We start from the raw sequence: 12,263 nt of genomic DNA on the forward strand, positions 1-12,263 counted from the left end.
TTCCCTGTCTCTTCTTTAATGTGTGAATATCTTTTCATTAATGTCTTTCTTATGAATATTATCCTTATTGTTCATCATATATAATACTTGATGTTAAAATTTTACTCATGTTTTAGGTTGTTATAGAATTCGTTAAGTGAAACATTTTGGGGTTTTTTTTCGAAATTGTACATTTATGTTTTTTGGGAAATAAATGTTTTGTTTTGTTTTTTTTTTTTAAAAAAAAAGAGAGAGAGGGAGGGAGCGGGAGAGAGCTGGCTGCTATTGTATCACTAGCGCGATACTTTGATGCCATACGTCACACGTATGACGTGCCGTCGGTGCCTTCTAAAGTCGGACAACACCGCCGCCGATCGGTCTGCGCAGCACCACGTGAAGTCGAACACAATTATTGAAAAGGGTCCGCCTGTGTCCTGCAAGACTTACAAAACACATCTATTACAAGGAACGCCCATTACAAGGAAATTTGCACATGTCCAGGCACGCAAATTTCTTCAATTTCCCTGAAACTAACCGTATTTGTTGTTGGCGTGACTTATAGTGGGCGTGGTTTGTAATCCTGACAGATGTTTTTCTATTTACTGTGGGCGTAACTTGTAAGGGGCGTGGTTTGTACGCTTGGAGACATTTCTACTTATCCGTTAATATTCAGTAAGCACTTTATCCTGTTCAGGGTTGAGGTAGATCCACAGCCAATCCCAGGAACCAGGGGTGGAAAATACTCAAGTTATTGTACTGTAACTGTAGGTAAGTACTGTTTTGGAAGATTTTTATTTCACTCCAGTATTAGTGAATGTGGAGTGTTACTTAAATAAACTTACAACAGAAAAAAATTACTTTAAAAATACAAACAAATTGTTGACTAGTTGCACTTTCATTTTGACCTTTAAAGTACTTGTTAGAAATGTCAAATGCTGCCAACAAATACCATAGTAGCATAAACAAACACATACATTTGAAGTGTTCATTTTTATTGGTTACAATTTTTTTTTTTCCTTTTTACTTTTCAATACTTGAGTTTAAATGTAAATTCTTTGACTCAAACAGATTTTTGGCTCCATGCTCATACTTTTAATTTAATCAGATTTTCAGCTATTTTCCAGGCCACGCCTGGGTTGTGTGGAAGCCTGGAGCCAATCCCAGGTGATGCAAGTCAGGGGACACCCTGGATGGGGTGCCAACCCATTACAGGGCACAATCGCGAACACTCACACACCACAGACAATTTGGAAATGCCAGTCTGCCTCCAGTGCCTTTAGAAATGCCAATGCCAAATGCCATTGGAAATGCTAATCAGCCTACAGTCTTTGGACTGGCGAAGGAAACTGGAGTACCTGGAGGAAGCACGGGGAGAACATGCAAACTCCATGTGCACACAGGGCGGAGACGAGATTCGACCCCCCCAACCGTTTGTGAGGCAAATGTGCTAACCACCAAGCCACCATGCCCCCAGTCCCTGTACAGTTTGGTTAAATGTAGTTTTTCTGTACTTTTTCCACCTCTGCTAAGAATACTGTGTGTTAGATGGGAATACACTCAGTCCATCACAGAGAACCATGTACACACACTTTCATTTACACTTAACCCACATGGACATGGAGAGAAAATGTATCCCTTGAAAAAAGTCAGACAGTAAATAAGAGCCAATTACAAGCGGTAAATTTTATTATGGGATAACAGCACATAAAGCACATCTAAAATCGATGTGTCCAATGCACTTTAATAAAGGTAATATTAAAGGTACAGTTTCTAAGTACAATATAACAACATTCATATTAGAATGAAAAGTATTTAAAAGACAACATTAAATTTCTTATTTTTCTTTACAGCTGTATTTACAAAATGAATCAAAATACTTAATTTTCATATTTAAGAATCAGACGAAGAGAAGGAGCAAAACTATTATTGTGAAGATACTACCTCCTAAATAGAGTTCAAAAGAGCTGGATAAAAAGGTACATGATCATCTCTCCCCACGGTTAGATCAGTAGCAAACGTGTGATGTAAAAATTTGTGACAACCACAAACTTGTCTTGGCATTTTTCCCTCCCCGTGTATATGCTGCCTGTGTGTGGAGTAAAACCCATTCCCCCTGCGAGCTCACATTTAACACACGACAGGAAAGAAATCCAAATGTGCATTATGCATATCTTCCATACACATGTGAATACTTAAAATACAATGCATTAGTCATTTGTCTGCGAGAACGAACAGAAATGGGAAGTTTTGTAAATAGGGGGAACGCAGAGTGGATTGTCTATTGTCCTTTACAAATGCGCAAACCAGGGTCTTAAAAATAAAACATTCAGAATGCATGTTTTACCATTATTCCACAAGGTTATATTAATGTCAGCAGAAAAGTAAAGGAGAAAAGCAACATTGACCGTGCACTGCAAGTTTGCGAAATGAAACACACAGAAAACTACAAGCGGTGGAAAACGTTCACATGGTCATAAAACAAAAGTACAGGACAGTTACAGAAAAAAAAAAACAAGACATTAAGAATTTGGATAGAATTCACCTACATGTGCAAATACATGACCATTTGACTACAGTGAACAGTGAAAACTACGTCATTTCTGCATCCTGGACCACTGAGAGGCACTCAGTGGTGTTTGTTGTGTATTATTGCAAGGATCGCCGTCATACTTGCTACAGAAATTGAAAATGAAATACTCGAGCAAATATGAACCTACAACTGACAATTTCAACCTCTTACATGTTTAACACTTAACCCACAGTGTGTATATATATGTGTGTGTGTGTGTGTGTGTGTGTGTGTGTGTGTGCGCGTGCACTAAGTTGGTAATTATTGACAGTGCTGTCGTACACATTAGTGCAGAAAAATAAATATGCTGAATGAAGCTGTTGTCTAGGCTAAGTCAAAAAACAAAGAGAACCAAAATGAGGCTGCCAATAATTCTATCATCCAGTATGTGCTCTCTCGTGTCTGTGTATCGTTTATCGAAAAGACTTTTTCCAGCGTAGGATTTCTGAGAAAAGTACCAGTAGGCATTGCATTTGCGAAATTGAACAGCTACAAGTCTAGCCAGTGGTTCTCACAATCAAAAGGATCAACACAATACTGCTTTTCTTTAGCTTAAACATTTTCTTTTAAAATCGTGACGAATCAGAAACGCGACGTTTAATAATAGCATCTTAATTAGATGATACCGCTTTTACTTATAGTCTTAAAGTGAGAAGGAAACAAGAGTGCAATCCCGAGACTAGCACACTGATACAGGTACTTGCTGGGGATTTCAAGTAAATTTACCACTATCATTATTCTTTATCCTTATCCTTATCGAGTCCTAATATCAAGAATGCATCAATACTTAGTGAAATGAATGAACTAATCGAGTGGCCTTGTCTATGAGTCAAGAGTTTGTTTGGTTTTTTTTTTTTTTTGTTCACGAAAGTAAGTTACCTAGCACCACACGTCAGTTTAACACAAAATTTTATGTCAGCACGCCCTATCGCTATCAAACTAACTCTAAAAGAGAGAAGTATACTAAAAACAGAGATACTGTACAGCATGATGTATCCAATAAACAGATAAATATTTGCACTGAGTAGGTCTTAATAGCAGTATTTTCTTTTTCGTTTTTTTTTTTTTTTTTTACCTATACAGACAGATGTTACAAAGTTACTTTTATACATGTGATCAATAATAACATTAAATATAGTGAATTAAAAGCGGAAAGCTGAGGGGGAGAGAGAAAGAGAGGGAAATCAAGCTGTACAGTTTACAGGCCATATGAAGTTCTTAGTTCTCCACCTGGGAACAGAACTAGTCAAATATACAAACAAAACAAAACAAAACAAAACAAAATAATCAGGGAGAGAGAGAGATTGAGAAAAAAAAGAAAGAAAGAAACAAAACATGATAAATAAGAGGTGTATTTACATGCAGGTGTCCAAAGCCTATGCACAAAGATGAATAATAATAATAATAATAATAATAATAATATACCATATATTATTGCTTGACATTCGATTATGGCTAAAGATTTTTTTTGTTTGTTTGTCTTTTTTTTGTCTTTTGCTCTATATTCTAAAACATATCTCACTTTATTAGCTGTGCTTTCAGGATAAAAGGTCACATTAAAAAAATGCAATGAAAATGATTGATAATCGATACCTCTAAATAACACTTTCACCTTCAAATCAAAATGGCGTCACAAGCATGACATCACACATTAATTCCACGTATTAGAACATGTTATTAAGAATATTATTAAAATGGCTTCTGGCAGTCTAAGTGCCCTCACTAAGAATGAATGACGGAGTTATTACGATGGTACAGTGTAAACTCGTCCTGCGGTATTTGTGACTGCATAGGCCTGTCAGTGGCAGATTTGCATAATGTAGGTGTGAAGGATTTGAATAAGATAGTGGCGTGCACTGTGTCATGCTTGTCCAGCCTGATGGATGAGTTCAAAATTGCTACTAAAAGTGTGTGAAACCTGGGAAAACTAAGATATCCATATACCATTTACTTCACCAGCTGACCCTGCTGCTCCTTATGTACTTTATTAAAGCCTTGTCTGGGGTTTCTCTCTCTCTCTCTCTCTTTCTCTCTCACACACACACACACACACACACACACACACACACACACACACACACATATATTGCTTCTTACGAAATTAACAAAGAGGGTAGAAAGATCTCAAGACACTGTTTCACACACAAAATACAACACACCATATGGGAACTTTTGATGCGCAAGTGGATCTTTCACAAGTGAGAGTATTTATCTGTACATCGACATGTCACTACCACAAATCCAGAGATGGTTCAGTACTTTTGATTGAAAAAATAAACTGTCCAAAGTTTCTACTTTATAGCCTGTATTGCTTTTAATACCTAAAACAAACTACACTGACAAAAAAAAACCCAAAAACATCAGTACAGTTGTTTTTACGGTGCAAACGGGTATCGTTGTAATTCGCATTAACTAGGACACCACGATATGGATCAAGTAGACTGAAAAGAACAGAATTACAACAGTCTTCTGCGTATCAAAGCTTGTTCAGAGGGAACTCCACAGCAGTGGCTACCCTGTCAAAACCCGTATTAGTAACACACTACGCACTCCTGGCTCATGGGCAGAGTCTGCTAGTGGAGCTAATTGTACAAGAGGTATTTGGCACATAGATTCATACAATATGTGTGAAGGTTACACTAAAAGGGGTGACGTTATAGCTCATTGCTTGTTTTTCTATGATGTTGGACCCTGTTGGTAGCAGATTGCGAGTGCACTGAACCGTTTTTGAACTGTTGTTTTAGACATTTCTGAGATGTGACGAGATGTTGGATTTCACATGAATATATAATGTGAAAATGATGACTCTTACACACTGACCAGAGAAGTACTTCTTAAAATTTTTGTTTTTTTAAACCCAAACCAAACACCAACGACATGTTGGAAATGTTATGATGCTACGTTACAGAAATGGTCTGCCCCCAGTACTTTTAGTAAAATGTTCTCCCTGAGCATTTGGTATTTACGTCCACGCACTGCCAATTTCAAATGTTCTGCTGGATTGTCATTCACAGATTTGATGAATGTTTCTGTGTAATTTTAACATCTCTGGCCAGCAACAATCAAATACATTGCAGATGCACCAAGTCAAAGTTACATGATTGTTGAAACACATTCTCTATGGTAATAAATATCAGGTCTAATTTTAGTGTGTTGTACTGCCATGCTGACACTGGTCACATAACTATGGTATATACTGAGAATGTAGGTACAGGAAGTAATGGAGGGCAGGACCAATCATCATCTGATAAAAATGAACGTTAACTGAGTCGAACAGAGTTAGAAGTACAACTCTTCCCTGAGGAAAATACATAGTATATTGTTCAAGGAGCATTATGGGGGGGGGGGGGGGGGGGGGGGGGCATATAAGTGAGTGCAGAATTACTAGCAGAAATGTTTGTTCATGGAATATCACTGTGGTGTTTCTGCATCGTGTGCATTTTATAATAGTCACATTATAATTTAACTGGAATGTTCTGTGGACTCAACGTCAGGAGAAACTGTGATGGCATGCTTGAAGGGCTTACGCTCAACAATTAGACAATGATTATGCAGTCAGGGGTAAGAAGAAAAAAAAATAAAAAATGCACTAACACTACTATTGACCAAACGTAAAGACACAAAAATCGAATTATTGCAGGAATAAGTGCTTTATAATCTCACTTTCTTTCACTCCCTCTCCTTTTTTCTTCAGCTTATGCACTGTACATATTAGAAAAATAGACGTTTTACTACCAGACAAGGCTTTGAATATTTTTCTGATTCTTTAACTGTCTCCTTACTACCAGTACAGCTGGGCAAAGGCTGTTCCAGAAAGGCTGTTTTGTACGAAAGCCTCACTCAAACTCACATCTAAAACTCTGTTCTACAAAAGCAGATGGGGCAGAATTAACCAGGGAAGTCTGCACGCTGTATCGTTAATAAACCAATGTTCAAGACGTAGAGGACGATACCGAGAGATGCTGTGGGATCTTCACCACTAGATGGAACCCTTGACTAACGTGCACTGTATGATGAAGGTTTATTAATCTAAACCCCACTGCCTGCGTTCCACACAGTTTAATGGAAATGCTTTAACTATTAAGCTTTATATTTGTGCTGAAAATGGGCATTACGCCTAAGAGAAAATCAAGCTTGTTAACAGGTCATACTGTTACAGCGGTTTTAGACGTGGATTGGCAGTGTCGTAGAACATGGTGATCTAGGATGGGTTCAGCCTTGCCCCCACTTCTCATTCTGTAAAGCGGTAAAGCAGATCTGAGCAGAAGACCTGCCGATGCAACTCTATACACCTCTCGGTCAGCCTTTACCCAGAATCGATCTTATCCTTACACGCTCTCCCTCACTTTCTCACACACACACACACACACACACACACACACACACACACACACACACACACACACACACACCTGTAGGAGCTTCCAACATGTAGCCTCTGTGAGTCGGTGGTTTTTCGCTTGTATTTCTGTTTGCACATGCAACACATCACTAGGTAAATATACAAGTCTTAAATTAAAGAAAGGTGCAAATAAAAGTGCCTTATCAATTTTGACAATTAAGAATAGTCTAGCTACTAATATCATACATGTTATTTAAAATAGATTCTATAAACATTACTTTTCTTTTCTGTATAGTAAGTACTTATGACCGTATACCCTGTAGCACATTAGAAAACAGGTGGAATGGACCCTTGCGCTGTGGCGGTGTGCTCAGTTAAACTGCCAGCATCTGTCCAGGAAAACAAGTTAATAGCAGATGGCCTTACATGATCTCACTAAGCAACCACGGTGGATGAAGTGCTCGACAGCTAAAAGTAATTGCTTTTTTTTTTTAAAACTAGAATTACCAGAATTCTACTTATTTTTTCTTCTTTCTTCTCTTTTTTTTTTAACGATTGTCCTTAGAAAGGCGTCAGTTTCGTGTCACCCCATGCAGACGGCTCCGTTCCACATGCCCCGTGCTTTCTCTTTTTCTCCTGCTCTCTCCCTTTTACCCTCTCCCTCTCTCTCACTCTCTCTCTCTCCTCATCTGGCTCTCCTCTTTTGACCTCTTTTACTGCTGGTTTACATTCTGAGCAGCAGCTTCCCAGCAAAAGACAGAAAGAGTAGAGAGGTGACTAAACCTAGCACATGCATACTGCATTGGTCACAATCCATCCATGCATGTTGTTTTTAGTTTGGGAATGGTAATATTTAAACTTGGAGGGTGTAATAAGTAATGACTCTGATTTCATATTATCAAAATTGGACCAAACTACATATTTTCCAGAACAATCCTAATTAATGTTTGCTTTCTTTGAAGAATTTAAAGGTTTGATAGGATGTCTTGTAGGAAACACCATTTCCGGTGATCAATTAGAAATCATCATGGGACCACGTTGGAGTCGTATGCCTGAGTGCTTCAGGTTTAGCCAGAAAGAGAGCGAGAGAGAGCGAGCACGCGAGAGACAGAGAGAGAGAGAGAGAGAGAGAGAGAGAGAGAGAAAGCAAGCATCTTCATTTCCTCATCCTTTCCCCTGGGCCCTCCCAATCCCACTTGTGTCAAAAAAGGAGGGGATAAACCTCACAAAATCAACCCTTCAAATAAAAGTTATCTTGCTGTACCCCCCTCCCGAAGGAAAACAACAACAACAACAACAACAACAACAAAAAAAAAAAAAAAAAAAAAAAAAAGGAAAGTGTGTGCAGCAGGTTAGCTGTCCTGTTTTGTGTTTGTGTTTGTGTATGTGTGTGTATGTGCAGGGCACTGGTAAAGTGTCTCAGATTCATGCTCGACATTCCCCACGGTGTTTGAGGCCCCTCATAGCGGGGCGGACGAGGAGGCCGCTACCCGTCCACGGGCATGGACTGCTCAAAGTCTGATCCAAACAGCTCCTTGTATAAGGGCGGGAAGTGGGTACGCACAATGTCCGGGTATATTGCTTTAAAAGCGGTCAGCTTCTCTGTATGCCTGCTGCACAGCGCTCGCAGGGTCGACACTTTGCATATTAACTGCAGAGAGAGAGAGAGAGAGAGAGAGAGAGAGAGAGAGAGAGAGAGAGAGGAGGGGGGCATAGACAGGTCTGTTATTGGGATTCAGTAGGGAAGTTCAAAGATGAAGAGGAGAGGAAGAGGAGGGTCGCCCCGGTCTCATCACTTTCACTAGCTGCAGGGTTACAGCAACTCTTCACACACACACTTAGCACAGCACAGATGGGCTTCCTCTTTTATGCACATTAGCTAATGTTCTAATAGATTCAGCCATAAAGTACTTTCATGCACTACTACCTTGTCCCAAAAGTCTCCATATAGAGGGGACATTAACACTTTTTAGTAAAATGTAACTTTATTTACATTTTGCTTTGTAAACACACACCGAGTCGTCTCTCCGGCTCACGGTGAATCGTGTGAACACAACTGGTGTTATGCATGTAACAGCATGTCCATCGCAACCTTGCGATAGCTTCCCGACCCAGCCGTGAGAAGGACTTCAATACGTTATTATTAATGGCTATATAATATAAACCAAATATGAACAATTTTGGAGGACATTTTGCTAAAAAGTGTTAATTTCCCCTATGTACGGAGGCTTTTGGGACACCGTGTGGAAAGAAAGAAAACTTCAGTTTTGACCTCCATTGTTCTAGAAGTGTTAAAGATGCCAACATTGCTAAAAAGAAAATTCTAGCAGGCGGTGAGAGAAAGACGAATTTTACTCGAAGAATCCCTGATGTATATCTGTGAATGGGACAGCTCAATAAACGATAAAATGTGTGTTTTGAACTGGTATGTATTTGCAATCTGCAAAAATGTTTGCATTTATAACCAGTTGAGTGCATAAGGTTACTTCACACGCTTATGGCAAACGTAACATACGTATGTGCTCCACGTCCACATACAGTAACAAACTGTCTACGCCTGTATCGACATGATCTGAGCATCAGTACAGTATAACATTCTGTCTTTACGTCTTTACATTCGGTAACACAGACAAGAAAGGACACGTGTTGTCTCCAAACAGGAACAAATAATACATATTAAAAAAAGAAAATGATTGCCTACATACTGAAAGACAATATTAAACGGCGATGAACAGCACATCCTTTCTTTTTATTTGTGCTTCATTTTATTTGTCTGTTGATACAGAAATGGACAGATAGTCATGTGTGCACAGTAATCAGGTCAAGTTCACCTTGCTAAAATACGGTTACCAAAAACAAACGCATATCTTTGGGCTTCAGAGAACTGACTTTTCTGCTGGGTGAATTTGATCGCCTTCTCATATCGCACTGTATGGCCTTAGCAAGGGGTCAGAAATCGTAAACGTTACGATGATAAGATGTTGGCATCTCTGCGAGTGGTATGCACAGAATATTTTTCACTCTGCAACGAATACACATACATAAAGTGTATCTGAAAATGTGTATCTACTGGTTTTTGCATTAATATCTGAATTGTAATTGTGTGCTTTGCCTTGTCATGTGCTCCATATGTGTGTGTGTGTGTGTGTGTGTGTGTGTGTGTGTGTGGACAATTAACCTTTGTGAGAATATTTACATGCATTACCTTTGTTAGTATGCCATCCTCTCTGTGATTCTTCTGCAGGACATGCTGAAGGGCCAGCTGGATCTTCTGCTGTAGCTTCTCGACCTTCACTTTCTCCTGGAGCCAGGAGCGGTCTGACACACACACACACACACACACACACACACACACACACACACGGGAATAGAACAATATTAGCAACAGGTGTAACTCTCCTGTGTTGATTGTTTCTGATACTTCTACACATTTGTGCAACTATTCATGTAAAAGTAAATGAATAAATCGCATTTAACAGTGAAACACAACCTGGTCTACTTTATTAAACAGAAGGAATATCTGACAGCTTAGCTCCATCTAACGTCCACTGACTGTGAAATGTGATTAAATATAACAAATACCATCCTAGTGCATGTGTGTGTACATGTACATGCATGGATTTGTGTGTGTGCAGCTTGATGTACAGAGCAGTGTGTGAGTGCTTTAGAACTCTGTAGCTCTGCTCCTACCTGCAGACATCAACACAAACGCTGAGAACAGGGCTAGCTCGTCCTCAGACAGGTGCATAGAACACAAGTTTTTCCCAAACTCAAAGATGGAGCTGATCAAGTCGTCACAACCTGCCACAGAGACGGAGAGAGAGAGAGAGAGAGAGAGAGAGAGAGAGAGAGAGAGAGAGAGAGAGAGAGAGAGAGAAGAGAGAGAGAGAGCAAGAGACGGGGACGGGTGGTTAGGACGGATGCAGACAAAGGTGTCAAGCACACTATTGATCCTTGGCACAGGGAAGGTGTAACATGCAACATGCCTGCATAAACACATAATCCTCCCCCAAAATTATATTCAAATTTTCATTTTATATATTTCAATGTGTCTGAATACAATCAGCCCATATATAATATACCACCTGAGACAGAATAAACTATTGTATTTATTACAATGAAGCAATTATCATATTTTGTATACATTCAGCCGATGTAATGCTTCCTGTTGCTGATTCTTAAATTGATATAAAATCTGTACTCTTTAACTTCATCACAGGAGTACATACACTCACCGGTGCACCAGGGTTGGGAGGGTTACTTTAAAAATGTATTCCGTTACAGTTACATAAAAAATTTAATTGGAAACATAATCCAAGTATCACAATATGAAAGTAATGTAATCTGATTATTTTTGGATTACTTCAAGGTCACATATGCAAATGAAGTCAAGAGAAAAGCAATATGATATAAAATACTTTTATGTAAAGCTTATTTTAGAGCTTAAAAACATGTTCGATGTTTGGATTTGTATTAATAAAATTAAATAAATAAATAAATAAATACATAAAAGATCACTGTCGCTGATGTGGGTAACATCACAAAAGCTAGGGTGACCATATTCTGGTTTTCCAAAAAGAGGAATTTAATACACTGAAAAAGACACACTATTAGCATAAATAAAATTGCTTTCACTCTGCCCCTGTTTGACATTATTCCTACATTCTTTTGACTGTCCATGGAATAAAATAAAATATCAGATACCATGAGTCTACCTTCTGCTGATTCTGCCATCATTCACACATTTGAATGGCCATGTAATAGGAAGCAATGTGATAACATGAAATTAAAAATGACCTTATATGGCCATGGGCATTGTTTCGACTCAGGACAGCTGTCATTTGCTGCTATTCTCAAGCAACTGTTTGATGCCGCACACAACAGCGCTTCACCTTCATGCGTTCGCTGAGAGTAGGATAATGGTTGAGAGGCAGGAATTTGCCAAATAGTTGCTGCAAGCCTTTCAGAATCGACCAATTGGTGTGCGAGAAGGCGGGAATTACAGAGAGGGGTTAAAGCAATGCAAACATGCGTGCACATGACGCAGTATTAGACCACGAGCACATCAGGTGTACAGATGGTCCTATTAAAAAGTGACTGGTGAGTGAATATCTCAGCCTCTACAACACACAATTAGGCTGAATCTCATGTGTGTGTCTGAAAAGGTTATTCAGATCCAGTTTCCTTCAACAAGGATCATTTGGCCAAAACAGGAGTTGCACGTTTTGAATAGACTTCTTAGATGATTAAAAGTAGAACATGGGATTTGAAAGATTTCAATTATAATGTTATATAATTTTAAATAATATAGTAGTGAAGGTCATTGTATTAGCCTGAATATTAACACAAGTATTTAACAGGAAGAGAGTAAGT

At 38.9% G+C, this 12,263-nt stretch overlaps 1 protein-coding gene across 2 annotated transcripts in view; it reads right to left on the minus strand.

Moving 5' to 3' along the window:
• Nucleotides 1–1,647: 1,647 nt before the first annotated feature.
• The window catches only part of roraa (RAR-related orphan receptor A, paralog a), a 260,726-nt gene continuing 250,110 nt past the window's right edge, over nt 1,648–12,263 (minus strand). For both annotated transcript variants that reach the window (XM_017485580.3, XM_017485581.3), the window contains 3 exons: nt 10,581–10,691; nt 10,096–10,208; nt 1,648–8,541 (listed from right to left, as the gene is read on the minus strand). In XM_017485580.3, the coding sequence (XP_017341069.1) occupies nt 8,377–8,541; nt 10,096–10,208; nt 10,581–10,691 (389 nt within the window). In that variant the 3' untranslated portion in view covers nt 1,648–8,376. The remainder of the gene's footprint in view (nt 8,542–10,095; nt 10,209–10,580; nt 10,692–12,263) is intronic.

This window comes from Ictalurus punctatus, chromosome 14 (genome assembly GCF_001660625.3).
Source record: "Ictalurus punctatus breed USDA103 chromosome 14, Coco_2.0, whole genome shotgun sequence".
NCBI classification, from domain to species: domain Eukaryota; kingdom Metazoa; phylum Chordata; class Actinopteri; order Siluriformes; family Ictaluridae; genus Ictalurus; species Ictalurus punctatus.